The 18,189-nt window shown below is 36.2% G+C and overlaps 2 protein-coding genes across 4 annotated transcripts; both read left to right on the forward strand.

Moving 5' to 3' along the window:
- The first annotated feature begins 2,883 nt into the window (after positions 1-2,883).
- LOC125495013 (ankyrin repeat-containing protein At5g02620-like) lies at positions 2,884-7,184 on the forward strand. The gene is made up of 4 exons (XM_048639192.2): positions 2,884-3,773; positions 3,909-4,322; positions 5,117-5,691; positions 6,377-7,184. The coding sequence occupies exons 1-4, from the start codon at positions 3,518-3,520 to the stop codon at positions 6,974-6,976; spliced, it is 1,845 nt and encodes a 614-aa protein (XP_048495149.1). The 5' UTR covers positions 2,884-3,517; the 3' UTR covers positions 6,977-7,184.
- A 4,409-nt stretch (positions 7,185-11,593) lies between these two features.
- On the forward strand, positions 11,594-17,392 carry LOC104883058 (ankyrin repeat-containing protein At5g02620). Of its 3 annotated transcripts, none has more exons than XM_048639193.2 (4): positions 11,594-12,034; positions 13,165-13,593; positions 15,339-15,913; positions 16,362-17,392. In XM_048639193.2, the coding sequence occupies exons 1-4, from the start codon at positions 11,779-11,781 to the stop codon at positions 16,959-16,961; spliced, it is 1,860 nt and encodes a 619-aa protein (XP_048495150.1). In that variant the 5' UTR covers positions 11,594-11,778; the 3' UTR covers positions 16,962-17,392. The 3 variants fall into 3 exon arrangements, with proteins under 3 accessions (XP_048495150.1, XP_010665807.1, XP_010665812.1); XM_010667505.4 differs by having other exon boundaries at positions 13,177-13,593; XM_010667510.4 differs by having other exon boundaries at positions 11,595-12,034; positions 13,180-13,593.
- The last annotated feature ends 797 nt before the right edge of the window (positions 17,393-18,189 follow it).

The following is an 18,189-nucleotide window of genomic DNA, read 5'->3' on the forward strand; positions in this document are numbered from 1 at the left end:
AGAAAAAAGTGAATGGTTTGAGTTTGAAAACAATACCTTAAATAGGAATTGTGGTAAGAATATGACATTAATATTTTTTTGTAAGTTACGGAATAAGTGTGTGATAAATGTATATACTTATTCAAGTCTTTTTAATTAAGTATAATTATTATAAGACTTTATCATATTTTATTTGAAACATTAGACGACAAAGTCGTAATATATTGATGGTTAAGCTCTTAATTTTTATTTCAAAGGTCATATGTTCGATACCTTGCACTTACACATTTTTTTAAAGTGAGGAGTACACATAAACATAAAGCATTTGCGTTAGAAATTTGAGGAGAGTGTCATGTGACACGTAGGCTTTCTTTCGCACGTCTTTTAATATATTTGTATAGATATTAATACTTATGTATCATTAAAAACAACCTTTTCAAAAACTCAAAAGTATTTTGGTTTTCTGTTTAAATGTTCTTTTGTTTTTTATATAATGTTAAAACCAGATCAATTAAGAAAAAAACAAAGCAACAAAAAGTAGAAAAGAAAAAACAAATAATAAACTAGGTAGCTATGTTACCTGAATTTGTGTAGGAATGTCGAGTATGGGTACGGATTCGAGAAATCCTAGACGGGTAGCCACCATGAAAGCCACCGGAAGCTTCTCATAACACCACCGAACCACCATGAATCTCTCACCTCTCAATAACGATTTAAAGCCCTAAGTATTTGTCCTCTTCCATCTACATTTAGTGCTTCATTTTCAAATGTAAAGTTACAAACCCTAGATCTAAGTAACCTAAATATGACGTTTTACGAGAGTTTTCTTCTTCTCCTCTTCTTATCATTCGTACTCTAGGATCTGAGAATCTAGGGTTGGCCGAGTTTGGATGATACTTGACGGACCTGACATGGATTTCGTACCGGTGTCGTGTCGTACCGACACCGATATTTGGCAAAATTTGCCGAGTCCGGGTAACTCAGCTAGGTAGGAGCCAATAGTCACCTTGAAATCCTTATCTATAATTCTACTTAACAAAATGGGAGCACCATCTTTATCTAAAATATGTAGACTAAAGCCTTGAGCTACTCCTTTGTTGGCAAGCCATTCAGCATTATGGTTGCGTTCATACATGTTATTCTAATTTTATGTCCCAATATTATTTATTGAAACAATTCATAATATAAAATTTAGATGACAGAAAATACGAAAGTAGTTTTTTGGAAAAAATAATATTTTTTTTAGAGTTGGTAAGGAAAGGTGCTCTATTAGGTTGGAATCTCATACAAGTTAGTCCGATTTAGCTATACGGATAATGCACTTTGAGAGTGGGGAAGGAGGAAGGGGGAAGGTAAGAAATCCTACTCTAAAGTATCTGTAGTCGAATTTAATCCCACAATCTCACGTACAAACTCTACCAGTAGACTAAGTACTACTTGGTAAAAGAGCAAAAACAATGTACAAAACATTTGCTCACTTGTATTGGTTGTAGAGTTCGGTCTCCGTAAAATACTTCAATCGCTTGTTATATGGGTTACTAGAATTTTTCGGACGCGTTGCGTGCTTGAATTTTTTTCGAAACAAAACTCAATTTTCTTCGGCATAAGAGTCAAAATTTGAACATTAAACATACGAAGTATAATTTTTTTTAGTTGCAAAATATAATTGGTTTAGTTTCTGTCACTTAAGTCTCTCACCATTCTTTTTTTTTTTTTTTTTTTTTTTACTTTTCAGAGTTAAATCTATGAACAAAATAGAAATTTTATTGAATTCATTTATGATTTCTAATATTATATTTTTTTAGTTGATTTTTGAATTAAGTACAGTACTTCATAAATTGTAAAGAAAGTGGACACTTTGATTTCAAGTCAATTTTTTTCATAGGTTGTAGTTTGTAAGTAAATTTTTAAGTTTTTATAAAGTTTTCCCATTTTAGTGATTTGCATAACGTAAATTATGCAATTTTATGATTTTAGTTGACTTGTGAGTGATTGGTATAATTATATTTTTGGTATTTTTGTTTGAAGCCCCCTTTGATTTGTAAGTGAATTTGTAATTTAGAATGGGAAGGGGGTAACATATATAGTCTTTATTTTCATTCGGGGATATGTACTTTAATTTTTGAATGATATTTTACATAAACCTTTTTACCTCGATAATTAATCGATATTATATAATAGAAAAAGATAGGTCAAAATATATGTAAAAGTTTCATTATATATAGGAAACACTATAAAAAAGTACATAATTTTTTCCTTGTCTAACTTTTAAATTCTTATTTCACTACAAATACACCTCTATTTTTTATCATGACCCACCATTAATTGTGAATGGTTCTTGAGAATAGTGATTTGTAAGTAAATTTTTGTAAATGTTTTTGTATGTATTGACATTTTAGGTTATTAGTTTTAGTTTGTATATTAATTTTAAGTTTTAATAAAGTTTCCTGATTATTTGCATGACTTGCGTGATTTTTATAACGTGATTTTGTCAATTGTATGAGTGATTTGTAAAGTTTCTTCTTTTAAGTGATTTGTGAGTGAGTGTTGTAAATTAATTTTCGGTAGTTTTCTTTGAGTGTCGATTTTGATTTTGACGTTCCTTTTGTAATTTAAAAAGAGAAGGGGGTAAAATAGATATTTCAAAAGAGGACACCATTGCTCCCCCTTCCCTTATATAACTAGTATTTAGGCCCGGGCGATGCCCCGGATTTTCTCTTTGCTACAATTTATTAGTAGTTAAATAAGTATTCTCATCCTCATTTAAAAAAGTCATCTTATTTATTATATGTATTTCAAACGTTTTCCATTCATATGTCATCATTAATTTTAATTGCAAAATCAATAATGGTATGGTGGAGTAATAGTTAGATTTCTTACTTTCATACTTGAGGTTGTGGGTTCGAATCTTTACGTAAACAATTCTTCTTTTTTTTTTTACTATATGAGAAAGACGTGGATATAATATTATATTATTATTGGATGAGGGAGGGTGAGACGTGGCACATATACGTTCTTAGGAACGCCTTTTAATATATTAGTATAGATAGAGATATTGCTCCTTACTTCTATTGACTCTAGTACTCGCTAGATGACCCTTATAATGTAGGGAAATTTATTCGAGGTTTGATAACCCAAATCTTCAACAGAGGCACCCTTAGGCCTTAGGACCGTAGAAATTTGAGAATTTGAATCTCTTTTCGACGAGCCATCGTGAGAAATTCCCCCATTATCGGAGCCATGGATTATGTTGACAGACTTGGGAAATAAATGGAGCTCCTTTATGGAATTATAGGGTTGAAATTCATTGGCAATTGTAAATGTTAGTCGCCCCTTTTCGGACAAGTCTATAGTTCTAGTTACTATATTTTTTGACTTGACTTGACTTGACTTTACTATTATCAGAGTATCATTCTCTGAAATTTCAGTGGTCTTTCCTACATAAATTTATCTATCCCAACTTCTTACATAAGGTTATATTTGATACTCGATCAAAATCAAATATCAATCATCATATAGTTCTTGTTATAGCTTAATCATGGCGCTAATATGTACCGATGTGCAAGCAAATAGTAGTATCAGTATCAAAGGCATGGAACCTAAACTATACCTTGCAGCATTAAAGGGCTCCTTTGATGAAATAACTTCCATATCTAATTGGAAGGAACAATCAACCCCCATTGGAAACAATATCCTCCACATTCATACCGAGAAACCGCTCCAAAAGGCCTCCAAGGATTGCAAAAAGAAGATTAACATCAAGTTCATCCAAGAGGTTCTCAACGATAACAAAGGTACTACATCAGCACAATAAAGTCTTGTATGAGACAGTTTCGTAGGAACTTTTTTTTTTATTTTCAAAGGGTTATTGATAGTTATTTTATTGTTTCGTAATAAATTAGCGTCTGATCCAAGACTTCATCTAGCAGGATATTTGTTATTGTGGAAGGAGAACAACAATGGAGATACCCCACTGCACTTGGCTGCTAGATTCGGGCAGGAGGAGGCAGTTCAAGTGTTCCTTGAACGAGTTAACAAGGTGAGTCAAGAAGAACTGATACGGATGCTGAGGATGATCAACAAGAAGAAGGATACTGCCTTGCACGAGGCAGCTCGGAGGGGGTCTGAAGCTATGGTGAAGATGCTACTGGAGGCAGATATTAATTGCCTACATGAATCTAACGAGGTGGGCGAGACACCTCTCTATCTGGCTGCTGAGAGAGGATCTACTGCTTCAGTTGCCATAATTCTAGAGACCTGTGATGCAACAGCTTTTGGCTATGCTCATAAAGGTCCTTGTGGTCGAACGCCTCTTCACGCCGCAGTCCAATTGGGTAACGCAGGTAATAACCATGAAGTATTAGTATGGCTTTATGGCCAATTTCCACCCATACTGTTGTTTGCCTTACAATTTTGTTAAAAAAAACTCGCATTTGACCTGTTAGTTGGAGTAAGAGCAGATGAAGATTGAAGATCAATTTCACTGTTGGTTGGAGTAAACAATCAAGTGTGCCAGGGGTGTTGGTAGGATGAATTAACAACAATCAACAAACATTAGTTCTATTCAAATAAATTTATTAGTACCATCACATAAAGTCCTAACTCTGAAGCACATCATATGAAGTATATACTTTTTCATATACTACATTTATATTTCCATAACAAACTATTTGTCTTGGATTTTTGGTGTTGTAGACTTTCAGTCAAATGGTCGAGGAATATGAAGGCAAAAGCTACCGATTACAAACTAATATATATTGCTAATACAAAACCTGACAAAACTGATTGTATATGCTTGGAGAAATAAACAAGAGCTGAACCTAACAACCCCCACTTAATCCCAAACTAAAATGAGTTGAAGTGAACCAAAAGTATGCAACTGAAATTAGTTAGACCAGGATTATACCTGTAATAAAAGTCTAGAAGTAACCTGAATTGATTTGTCACAACAGAAAATGGCATGGGCTGAATACAACCTGAAGACAAATGACGCGAAGTTGAATAAAGCGAAGAACCAATGCAACCTAACGTCCTAACCAAATAATTAAGTCAAAATATCACAAGCAATAATCAGTAATTAAGAACAGTACCTTCTTGTTATTGTCCAAGTATTACATCTAATTGTGGATTTTATCAGAAATGGTGCGAAAGATGCTAGAGAAAGAAACCTCGTTAATCAGAATTCAAGACGATGAGGGGTTAACTCCACTCCATTGTGCTGCAGCAGAGATCAGCAAGTTCAAGCTTCTTAAGATGCTTTTACATTATGACAACAAAGACATCAACGAATCGTCAGCACTATATATACAGGACAATAAGGGGCGAACACCTCTGCATATTGCAGTACTTCGGGTTAACTGGGATGCCATAAAGAAGCTCACAGCATGCCGCCCAGATTGCATCGAGATAGTGGACAAGCATGGGCAGAATGCAGTACATTATGCTGCCAAATGGGGATGTCTTTATAAATTTGAAACCTTCTTAAAGAACGGACATTTTGACAATCTCCTTAATGAGAAAGATATGGATGGAAATACGCCTCTTCATCTTTTTGCCACACATATTCTTGCCCTCGGCCATGTTTGTCTACTCCAACTACCACTTTTCATCAGATCAAACAAACAAAAACTGGACCTTCTGGTGTTCAACAAACAAAAACTTACCGTTGGGGATATCTTGGCTTATAAAGTTCACATGTTTTATTCCGGACCTGTAAGTTTCATACTTTCCAAAAATTATTTTCTTTCATGGTACAAATAAAATTCTAGGCAGCCCTTCTCGTAACTTTTCAATTGAAATGCCATCCGTGCATGCCTCTAAAAATAATTCTTATTTTAGTCCATTCCTGTTGAGATTTCATGAAAACCCACATGTGAGTTATCTTAGCCCCGTTCATCTTCGGCGAAAAGAGCACTCAATCAATGATTCCCTACATCCTTTGTCACTGAGCGGTTATTTAGAGGCCTTTCCTGCACAGCTTAGGTGGAAGGCGAAGAAAGCCCCCTTCCGGGGGTCCGGGCCAACGGTGAGATACCACTTTGAAAGAGCTAGAATTCTAACATTGTGCAAGACCTACAAGCCAAGGCACAGTATCAGGTAGACAGTTTCTATGGGGCGTAGTCCTTCCAAAAGGAAACCACATTTAACATGACAATGGGCTGAGCTCGGATTTGGCTTATTTAGGCTTTATACGCAACTCATGTGTCTTAATATATATAGATTGCAATAGGCATTACAAAATGCAAGCCTTGCCCAAGATGCAAAATTAAATCTCATCAACATCACTATCATATGTGGCTCGTTAAACACCAAAAAAAAAAGCTTTTATATTATGTCTGCTGATTCATTGATTATCTGACAAATGTTCCATATTCTTGTTTCTATAAATTTCTTGTAGATTATACAACGACTTAGAAGTTGGATGACTCCAAGGGGCAAGAGAGTTAGCAAATATGAAGAAGAGATTGATATTGAGAAAGCAAAATCGAAAGAAGAATCAAAACTTGTGGCACTCAGAAAAGCAGCTCAAGGACAGTCCTTAGTTGCAACTCTAATCGCTACAGTATCTTTTACTGCTGGATTCACCTTACCAGGTGGATTCAATCAAAATCCTGGAGATAATAACATAGGAATGGCATTGCTTCAGAGTAAATCTGCCTTCAAAATGTTCTTGATTTCAGATGCTATAGCCTTTACATGCTCCAGTCTTGCAATGCTCTCCTACTTCACTATTATAACTACAGAATCTACCTGGAATATTGAGTCTCTCTCAGTTGCTGCACTTTTCTTGAACACAGTTGCATTGGGTGCATTGATGTTAGCATTTACGACTGGTGTGTGTGTTGTTCTACCTCAATCACCTCATCTTGTGTTTGCAATGTGGGCTATTGCCATGGTTTTCGTCTTCCTGTACGCTTTGCTAGTTTTTCGAACTTTTCGAGCTGGACTGCGCTTCTCGGCTAGATGTAGGGGAAACAATCATCAGTTTTTTCAGTAAAATATTGCAAAATAATACTCATGAAATATGACACTGAGATGAGCCAGAGCATCGATACAAAAGAGCAATAGTACCATATGATCATTGTAATGCACCTTAGGTTGCGTAGCGTTACGAAAGTTTATGGACTTTCTTTGATAATTCTACGTTATTGGTGTATTGAGGTTTAGCATGTTGGTATTTAGACTAAGCAAACACCAATCATTTGCCATTAACACTAATCAATAATTAATAAGGAAGATTAACGAAACTAAGAACAACAAAGAAAGTAATGAATGAAGGACACACCGAATAACATGGGAAAACCCGAGGACTGGGAGAAAAAAAAACTCATCAAGCAAACAACTTTGGTTAATGACCACAATAGATGATGATTACAATCACTAATGGATGATTACAATCACTTGAGCTTGAAGTAACTCGGCTCGTGAAACTTACACTCTCGAGCTTGAGCCAAAGTTTCCAGCTTTTTCATCTTCAAAATATAAATTCAGCTTTGCTCTAAAAGCTCGTGTCTCATCTATGAGAAAGGTGAATAAGGTGATTACTCATGACTAACAACTGTGACTTTTTTTATATCGGTTTGATATGGAGTATAGGCACGTAAAAGTGTCAAATACTTCAACTTGAGCTCAATAATTGCAATATTTGAAGTAACAATATTTTAGGCTATGAGCCTATGACCTTTGGGAATAAGAAAAAGATAAAGTAACATTATTTAAAGTGTCTCTAGTGGAGTTTGATCCAATATTTTTAATATAAAAATTTCATTAGATTAAATACTATTTTTTTAGGATTTTCACCGTTATACCCTTGTGTTTCTTCATTTTATACGTTGTACCTCAATTTTTTTAAAATTTCATACGGTACCATCAAGCTTATCTTTTTTAGTGTACGATGCTCAAACTGTTGACTATATGTCATTAATTTCGTTTATTTTTTAAAATTTATTGGAACTGATTTGATTTATTCATAATTTAACTCTTAGAGGGATTATTTACAAATTAGATTCATTCCACTAGATTATAAAAAATACACGAAGCTAATGACGTGTAATCAGTGATAGGGACATCTATACAAATATATTAAAAGACGTGCGTGACAATGTATACACACCACGTGGCACCTCTGTTACTCCACTAGAATTGTCCAATGTGCACATAAGTTATGTCAATTAACAAAAGTAAAATTCGCTTGCAATAAGATTTGAACTCGTGAACTCTTGCTATTACACATGACATAATTACCATCTCAACCAACTTTTAATCATACTTTAAATATCCATATTATTATATTTGTACCTTTTAAATGTTGAGTTTTCCTTAATATAATTTAGTGAGAATGGAAAAAAATGCATATCAAGTTCGAAAATACAATTCAAACCCGGGGCAACGTCTGCGCTCAAAAGTGGTAAGTTTGAGGGTGTCGCATGTATTTTTTAAAGTTTGGGGTACATTGTAAAATTGAAAAAACAAAAGAGTATAATATAGAAAAACGCTACTTTTTTTCTTAATAAGATGAATAATCTCTAGGCCATCTTTACATAGAGATCGACTCACAGTCCCAGATACTTAAAATAAGGGGAATTGTTAGGGGAATTCTCCTCAAAGTACCTAGTACCACTTGATATAAAGGAGAAAATATTGTACAAACATTTGCTCACTCAGTCACTTGTCTTGCTCGAGAGTTCGGTCTCCTCAAAATACTTCAATCTTGAGGTGATCATTTTGGCCTGGCCCGACCCGCTTTTTGGGCCGGGATTTGGCGGCCTGCAGTCGAGCCCGGCCCGGCCCGGCCCGCTTTTTGGGGCGGGTAATCATGCAAAAACTTGTTAGAGGGGATAGCGATTAATGATGCACTAGGTCTGCTCATAGGCCAGGCTGCTGGGGATGCATCTTCCCCCTGCCTCAGGGACATGCTATGCTCCCATGCTGTGCATGGGCACCTACTTAAGCCGCCATATGTCCAACTATCGATGTTTGGGGAGGCTCAATCTCCACTAGGGGCACTTAGGAAGAGGGTTTTCCCTCACCATCACCCTATTCTCGAAGTGTCTGTAGGAACAAAAACTGGTAACAATTAAATCTAGAAAAATTTGTCAGAAACCACCTTTTATAATCACTTTTTTGTGAGAAACCACCTTTTAAAAAAATTTGGTTAATTAGCCACCTTTTTGGTTCTTTTTTTGTTGGAAGCCACCACTTGCCGGAATCCGGCGTTGACCATCAGATTTTCGCCATTTTTTTTTCCAGATTTTCGCTATTTCTTCCACCTAAGATGTCGGGGGATGCGAGGGAGGTGATGGGCTTAGGGCTGGGAGGGTGGGGATGGTCGTGGGGGGTGTTTTCCGGCGGGTTGTGAGGGAGGAGGGGGGTTGTCGGGGATGCGAGGGGGGAAGGGGGGTTGCCGGGGATGCGAGGGGGGAGGTGGGAGAAAGATAAAGGGGGAAAAATGGCGAAAATCTGATAGTCAACGCCGGAAAATCAAGGTCAACGCCGGATTCCGGCAAGTGGTGGCTTCCAACAAAAAAAAGAACCAAAAAGGTGGCTAATTAACCAAATTTTTTTAAAAGGTGGTTTCTCACAAAAAAGTGATTATAAAAGGTGGTTTCTGACAAATTTTCCTTAAATCTAACTTATTTGATAACTCGTGAAAAGATCACTGCCCTAAAGTTGAATTTGCCCCGCAACAACACACAGATTTGGAGCAATCAACCTCCAGGGATACACGGTTTCTGTGTTTCCCGTGTTGATGGAAAAACATATTGAGAACGCTCTTGAATATTGCCCAGAATTGTAGAGAAGAAAGAAAGCAGAGAAGAAAAAGGTGTTTCGTATTTCTAATGAAACCCTAAACCTCGGTATTTATAGAGAGAAGAAAAACAGAAGGAGGTTGAAAACGATAACCGTAACTTAATACTGGATTAAAACGGTTATAAATGATCTGGCAGAATGTTGACCCAAAAAGTTAGTTAAGTTAAGTTTATTCCCCATTCCCCAAAGCCCTAGCCCGGTCCAGGCGCGTGTGTGGTAACTCCACTCACCACATACTCACTAAAAGTCTTGCTACACAACTTAAAGGGTAGAGAAAGAGTAATGGTTATAAACCTTTACACTCCCTCTTATTCTTGCAATGTAGGACAAGAGACTCTTCACATTCTTTTGAAGCAAACTTTTGAGTTTCTAAACAAAGCTCTTAAAACTCCAATAGTGTATACCCGCAAACTCAGATCGAGTTACCTGTGAGAAGTTTTGGTCTAACAGAGCCCTTCATCTCACCATGGGATTCCTAGTAGGGGACAAAAAAAATGTGGAAACTTATTAGGGATAAAAAAAATATTTCCTTCGTTTTGAAACAAATGAAAAACTTCTCTCAAAAAGCTCTCACATCAGAGAGAGAAATGTTTCATTTATTTCAAAATGAAGGAAATACGATTAAATTATTACATGTTTAATTGGAAAATTTACTACTTCCTCCTTTTTTTTTTTACATGTTAAACTTTTCAAATCACGGACTCCTAGGTAATTTTTGGAGAAAAGAGAGATAGAGAGAAAGAAAACAAAAGGGTCTCATGTGAACATGTGATAGGAGAGAGATAGATAGATAGATAGATAGATAGATAGAAGTTATTACCCAAATTAAAAGTGTAACATCTAATTTAAAACTTACTAAAATAAAAAGTGTAACATGTAAAAAAACGGAGTAAGTAAATAGAAAGGTATATGAAAATGGGAAATTTCTTGGTCATACCAAAAAGCAAGAAAAAGAAAGTGAGAAAACCTATTGTGATAGTATATGCCTTTTTCACATTTCCTTGCTCATACCAAAAAAGTAAAAGTGTTCATAAAAAATCGAAATCGAAAAACCGTACCAAAAAAATTGGTCAAAATGTGTGGTAATCGTACCATAAAGAAATATTTTAACAATATAGTTACCGAACTGATAATTTACTCCCTCAATTTGTACCATACTTGGTTTCAGGTCACTTACGGGTCGCTTCGAGCACAGACAAGTCATGAATTTTGTGTGGCGCTGCTTCAATAAATTTATATCATTATTTAAGATTTTATTGAAAATCAATGCTTGAATAGTTCATCTAGTTATATGCCTTTTTATTAGAGTGTTAGTTTATGATTTATGTTATTATGTGGTGAGTTAATGACAAGTCGAGTTATCAACAATCAACAAGTCAGGTAAAATCGAGTAACATGTAGCAACAAGTCGGGTAAAATAATGTACCGGGTCGCAACAAGTCCATTGAAATCATGTAACAGGTCGAGTTAATGACAAGTTACATCGAGTTATAATCAGTTTCAGGTCAAGTGTCGAATCGAGTTCCGATCGTTGTCAAGTTGGATCATTTCAGTTATCGATCTTTTTTGAGCGGGTATCAGTTCAGGTTCAGGTCATAGAATATCGGGTCAAGAGCAAGTATTACTTATTATCAGGTCGGGTACATGTTAGGTTACAGGTGACCTATTTTGCAAAATTTCAGACAAATCATTACAGATTCAAGTTGGATTATCAGATCAGATCATTCTTTCACAGCTCTAATATAAACCATAAACTAATCCACAATAATACATATTACAATACTACTAATTAATTTTCTCGCCTTCTCGGACAAGTCCATAGTTACTTTTTTTTTTTCCAACTTTCTACTATCAGACATTCAGACTATCTTCTCTGAAATTTCTGAAAAGTTGTCTTTCTTCGTTTCTTACATAAGCTTATCTAATCATCTTTGATACTTGACCAAAATCAAATATCAATCATAGTATAGTTCGTGTTACAGCGTAATCATGGCGATGATAGGTACCAATCTGCAAGCAAATAGTAGCATCAATTTCAAAGGCATGGAACCTAAATTATATCTTGCAGCACTGAAGGGCTCCTTTGATGAAATAACTTCCATATCTAATTGGAAGGAACAATCAACCCCCATTGGAAACAATATCCTCCATATTCACACCGAGAAACCGCTCCAAAAGGCCTCCAAGGATTGCAAAAAGAAGATTAACATCAAGTTCATCCAAGAGGTTCTCAACGATAACGAAGGTACTACATCAGCACAATAAAGTCTTATGTGAGACAGTTTATTGTAGTAATTTTTATTTTCAAAGGGTTACTAATAGTTATTTTATTGTTTTAGTAATAAATTAGCGTCAGAAGCAACTAAGACTATGTGTAGGGTGAGCAACACACACGACCTCAAAATATAACGGCCTAATTTTCTGCTCAAATTAAAAAAGAAAAAAGAAAAAAGAAAAATGTATAATTACAAGTGTATAAGACCATGGGCCGTGCTGGGCCTGACCACGGGCCAGGCCCGCGGGCTGAAGTGGAATACGGGCCGGGCCGGGCCCGTGGCCCATGAAACTCGTGCCGTGCCGGGCCGGGCTGAAATTATGGGAAACTTGTCCATGGCCCGGCCCGGCCCACGGGCCAGGCGGGCCGGGCTCGTGCTCACCGCGGCTTGGTCCAAAAATCACAGTTTTTGAAAAAAAAAAATTTGCAAGGCCCACGGGCTCGTGCCGGGCCCGGGCCGAAATCTAAAATCCCCAAACGTGCAAGGCCCACGGCCCATGTTACGGCCAGCGGGCCGGGCCGGGCCCATAGCGGGCTCGGGCCGGGCCGGGCCGAAAACGGGCCGGGCTCGGGCAGCCCACGGGCCAGCCCGGCCCATGGCCACCTTTAAGTGTGTACATTTCTAATTTATTGAGTGTAATGTTGGATCTTAGATGTATATTCAAATAGGTTAATTTCTATTTGGTGTTTTTTTTTCATTCTTCGTGTTCTCGAAAAAAAAAATAAAACTCATTAATAACTCTTTGATCTTTTTCTATTCACAAAAGTTTCAATCCTTATAATTTAATTTAGCACGAGGTCCCTAAATTTTACAAGAGGGTCCTGATTAGTGTGTTTGGATCCTCTAGAATTGTAAAATAACTCTACAAGGTAGAGTTTGAGCAATATCAACCATTGAATAAGAAAATCTATGGCTCATATACTCTCTTTCCAAAATCTCCCCTATTTTATCTCATCAAAATCCACTCTTAAATCTTTTCCTTCCACCAATATAAACCCTTGATTTTAAAATATATGGCTCAGATATAACTCCACCCCACCTCGTAGAGTTTCACAAAAACTCTAGGGGGTCCGGACTCCTAATTAGTGTATGATCCAAGACTTTTCTATAGCAGGATATTCGTTATTGTGGAAGGAGAACAACAACGGAGATACCCCTCTGCACCTGGCTGCTAGATTCGGGCAGGATGAGGCAGTTCAAGTGTTCCTCGAACGAGCTAACAACGTGAGTCAAGAAGAGCTGATACGGATGCTAAGGATGATCAACAAGAATAAGGATACCGCCTTGCACGAAGCAGCTCGGAGGGGGTCTGAAGCTGTGGTGAAGCTGCTAGTGAAGGCAGATACTAGTTGCCTACATGAATCTAACGAGGTGGGCGAGACACCTCTCTATCTGGCTGCTGAAAGAGGATCTACTGCTTCAGTTGCTATGATTCTAGAGACCTGTGACCCAACAGCTTTGGGTTATGCTCATAAAGGTCCTTGTGGTCGAACCCCTCTTCACGCTGCTGTCCAATGGGGTAACTCAGGTAATAATCATTAACAGGGCCGTCTCATAAAATTAGGGGCCCTGTGCTAAACTAAATTATAAAGATCAATTTTTTTTGGTGGACGGGGAGAGGTGGAAGAGTAATAAATGGGGTTTTTTGTTGGAGAATAGGAGGAGAAGAAATAAAACACCAAATAGAAATTAATTTCTTTAAATTTGCATCCAACATTACATTCGATAGAATTGGAGAGGAATAGTCTCTAATTTAGATTTTTTTTCTTTAGGGAGACAACAAAGAGAATTAGGCCCCTTATATTTTGTGGATCCTGTGCAACTGCTCACCTTGCACATGACCTTAACCGCCTCTAACCATGAAATATTATGGTGACCAATTTCAACCATATACTGTTGATCGCGTTACTTTTTTGTTAAGTAAAACTTGCATATGATCTGTTAGTTGGAGTAAAAACAAATGAAGATCAATTTCGCTGCAAGATTACTAAGTTTGTGACCTGTTGATTGGAGTAAACAATCAAGTGTGCCAGGGTGTTTGTAGCCTGGTAGGATGAAAAAACAACAATTAACAAATATTAGTCCTATACTCCTATTGTTGATGGAATGAAAAAACAAATGTATTAGTGACATAGTATTAGCACCAGTCCATCACCTAACCCCCGAAGCACATCATATACTTCATCCGTTCTGTTTTAAATGAAACATGGGATGAAATGACACTATTCACTAATCAATTTTAACTCCAATTTATCGCTATTATATAAAGAAAAACATAGTCAAGTGGGATCTTGTTAGATTCGTCTCGATGTATACTATCAAATTATAACTTTTTTATATTTTTTACGTTTACACAACTAAAGATATTAATGACTAAAGAAGCGCGTTGGGTTGCGTGAAAAAGCAAACGTTTCATTTAAAACGGAACGGAGGAAGTATATTTATTTTCATAGACTATACATTTATATATTATCATAAAAAATTATTTGTTTTGGTCTTTCACCTAATCCCTATATAGTACTATATATTTCGTATTACAATCAAGTGGTTAAGGAATATGAAGCCAAAAGCTACCAATTACAGATTAAAGAATTGTTTAATTTGGTTCAAGATATGGAATGAAAAGGGAAGGCGGAAACAAATAGAAGAGGAAAATGGTAATGAAAATGGTTATAGTTATTGGGTGTTCGGTTCAAGCCATGTAATGAAAATGGAATGGTAACCATCACCACCAACTAGTGGATTTTGTTACTTGAGGGGAAAGGACGGTAACAAATCGAAGGAGTCCATTACCACCAAGTAAATGGAATGGATTGGTGAGGGGGTTGAACCAAACATGAAGAAGGGAATCGATAATTGATTCCGTTTCTTGAAACCTAAAAATAGTGAACCAAACCTGAAAAAATTAATTCGTACTCTATATGATTGGAGAAATAAAAAAAAGAGTTGAAACTAACAACCCCCACTTAATCCAAAACCTAAAATGAGTTGGACTGAACTCCAAGAATGCAACTGAGTTAGTTAGACCAGAATTATACATGTAACAAAACTCTGTAATTAACCTGAATTCATTTTGTCCCAATAGAAAATGGCATGGATTGAATACAACCTGAATACATATGATCCAAACTTGAAATTTGAATAAAGCAAAGAAACAATACAATCTAACCCAGTAATAAAGTTCACACATCACAAGCAATAATCAGTAATTAAGAAGAGTACAGTTAATTTTGTTATTGTCCAAGTATTATATCTACTTATGGATTTTATCAGAAATGGTGCGAAACATGCTGGAGAAAGATACCTCGTTAATCAGAATTCAAGACGATGAAGGGTTAACTCCACTGCATTGTGCTGCAGCAGAGATCAGCAAGTTTAAGCTTCTTAAGATGCTTTTACATTATGACGACAAAGACATCAATGAATCATCAGCACTATATATACAAGACAATAAGGGGAGAACAGCTCTGCATATCGCAGTACTTCGGGCTAACTGGGATGCCATTAAGAAACTCACAGCACGCCGCCCAGACTGCACCGAGATAGTCGACCATCATGGGCAAAATGCAGTACATTATGCTGCAAAATGGGGATGTCTTAATAAATTCGAAACCTTCTTAGAGAAAGGACAATTTGACAATCTTCTTAATAAGAAAGATATGGATGGAAATACGCCTCTTCATCTTTTCGCAACATGTATTCCTAACCTTGGTCATGCTTGTCTAGTCCTACTCCCATTTTTCATCAGATCAAACGACCATAATCTGGACCTTATGGTGTTTAATAAACAAAAACTTACTGTTGGGGATATCTTGGCTACTAAATTTCACATGTTTCATCCTGATCCTGTAAGTTTCATACTTCACAAACTTTTATTTCTTTTCAAGGTACAAAGAATTGTTTAGTCAGCCCTTCAATTAACTTTCCAATTGAAATGTCATCCATGCATGCATCTACAAATAATTCTTACTTTAGTCCATTTGTGTTGAGATTGTGAGTTATCCCACAGTTTAAGATGACAATGGGCCGAGCTCGAGCTGTCTCATTTAGGCTTTATAGGCAACTCGCATGTGTTACTTCAAAGTGAGGTCGGAGTATATATATATATAAATTGGATTTAGTAGGCATTACAAATTACAAAATGCAAGTCTTACCCTAGATGTTAAATTGAATCTCGTCTACATTACTACCATATGTAGCTTATTAACACACCAAAAAGAACTTTTATATGTCTGCTGATTAATTGATTATCTCATAAATCTTTCATTTTGTGCTTTCAATATATATCTCTTGTAGATTATACAACGACTTAGAAGCTGGATGGCTCCAAGGGGTAAGAAAGTTAGCACATATGAAGAAGAGATTGATATTGAGAAAGCAAATTCGAAAGCAGAATCAAAACTTGTGGCACTGAGAAAAGCAGCTCAAGGGCAGTCCTTAGTTGCAACTTTAATCGCAACAGTATCTTTTACTGCTGGATTCACCTTACCAGGTGGATTCAATCAAAATTCTGGAGATAAAAACATAGGAATGGCAGTGCTTCAGAGTAAATCTTCCTTCAATATTTTCTTGATTTCAGATGCTATAGCCTTTACATGCTCCAGTCTTGCAATACTCTCCTACTTCACTATTATAACTACAGAATCTACCTGGAGTATTGAGTCACTCTCGTTTACTGCACTTTTCTTGAACACAGTTGCATTGGGTGCATTGATGTTAGCATTTACTACTGGTGTGTCTGTTGTTCTATCTCAATCACCTCATCTTGTGTATGCCTTATGGGCTATTCTCATGCTTTTCTTCACCCAATACGCCTTGCTAGTTTTTCGAACTGGTCGAGCTGCACTGCGCTTTGCAGCTAGATGTAGTGCAAGAAATCATCAGCTTTTCCAGTAAGATTGCAAATTAATAATATGACACTGAGATGAGACATTATATGAGACAGAGCATCCATTACAAAAGGGTAATATTACCATATCAATATGATCATTGTAATTCACCTTAGAGGTAAGTATGTATGATGCTTTCTATGAGTAATAGTTGATCTACATATCACGATTTTGAACTAAGTGGTTTGATTGTTGTCACATGTAATACTGGTTGCTTGTTTGTTGGTTGAGTTTGATTTTTGAGATGAAATTCTTTTGTTTAAGACGAGATAGCACATTTTAATTTGGATTATCAGCATTATAAGTCGAATTTCGGTTGAAGAATGCCAAAAAAATCATAATTAAGTTCCTCATGATAGTGATACCAAGTGAGGCGGGATTGTATTTGAATTATAAAATTGAGGAATGATATCAAATAATATTTTTCATTTCTTTCTACTTCTCATTCTTTTCATGTGACAAGTAATTGTCATATTGTCATGCTATCTTTATCATGCTCAATTTGTATCATCTGTGGTTGAATGATCGTGTAAAGAGGAAATTTAAGGAGCTATTGATGTTACTGATGGTTGTGGTATGTTTTGGGTGATTGATTTCAGTCTGTTTTTATGGGTTCAATTCCTCCAAACAAAACAATGAACTTCAGTTATTTCATCAAATTATAAATCATCAAACAATAATTTGAGAGAGAAACACTTGCATCTTTTAGAAGGAGCTGAGAAATTAACGAAAAAAATACTCGATGCAAGTCCATGAATAATATCGAAGTCCGATAAATCGTTCTTGTACACATTGCCATAGCTAGAAAGTCCAATAAGAGTGGTGGATCTGGTTTTGAGGGAGCGAGAAAGAGAAAGAAATATAAGAAATATTAACTTTTTTTTTTGTTATTGCTCCTAGTTTCATGTGCAACTTGGCAACCAAAACATCTCAAAGTTCAGTACTTTAAACGGTTTTGGTGACAAAAGTTGGGTTGTGTATTTTGTAGAACATTGATTATTGATTCTATGTCAATAATAGAAACTTGGGATTGCTTACAAGTAAGGTTGTGCATGGGTCAGGTGCCTAAATGGCTAAATCAATATCGATATCAGTTAAAGGATCCGATATACTAATACTTGTAAAGTTTATGGTATTTGTTTGATTTAATAAGGAAAAGCAAGCCTTTAAAACATAATTTCGACATCATCTAACATTAATAAACATCATTACAACAAAATTACAATTTAACTATC

Source organism: Beta vulgaris, chromosome 2 (genome assembly GCF_026745355.1).
Source record: "Beta vulgaris subsp. vulgaris cultivar EL10 chromosome 2, EL10.2, whole genome shotgun sequence".
NCBI classification, from domain to species: Eukaryota; Viridiplantae; Streptophyta; class Magnoliopsida; order Caryophyllales; family Amaranthaceae; genus Beta; species Beta vulgaris.

Excerpts from the sequence above, each read along its gene's own strand:
- LOC104883058 (XM_048639193.2), top strand. The coding sequence starts at position 11,779 with ATGGCGATGATAGGTACCAATCTGCAAGCAAATAGTAGCATCAATTTC. Across the intron at positions 12,035-13,164 it reads GGTTCTCAACGATAACGAAG|ACTTTTCTATAGCAGGATAT; the intron begins GTACTACATCAG and ends GTATGATCCAAG. Across the intron at positions 13,594-15,338 it reads TGTCCAATGGGGTAACTCAG|AAATGGTGCGAAACATGCTG; the intron begins GTAATAATCATT and ends GGATTTTATCAG.
- LOC125495013 (XM_048639192.2), top strand. The coding sequence starts at position 3,518 with ATGGCGCTAATATGTACCGATGTGCAAGCAAATAGTAGTATCAGTATC. Across the intron at positions 3,774-3,908 it reads GGTTCTCAACGATAACAAAG|GATATTTGTTATTGTGGAAG; the intron begins GTACTACATCAG and ends TTCATCTAGCAG. Across the intron at positions 4,323-5,116 it reads AGTCCAATTGGGTAACGCAG|AAATGGTGCGAAAGATGCTA; the intron begins GTAATAACCATG and ends GGATTTTATCAG.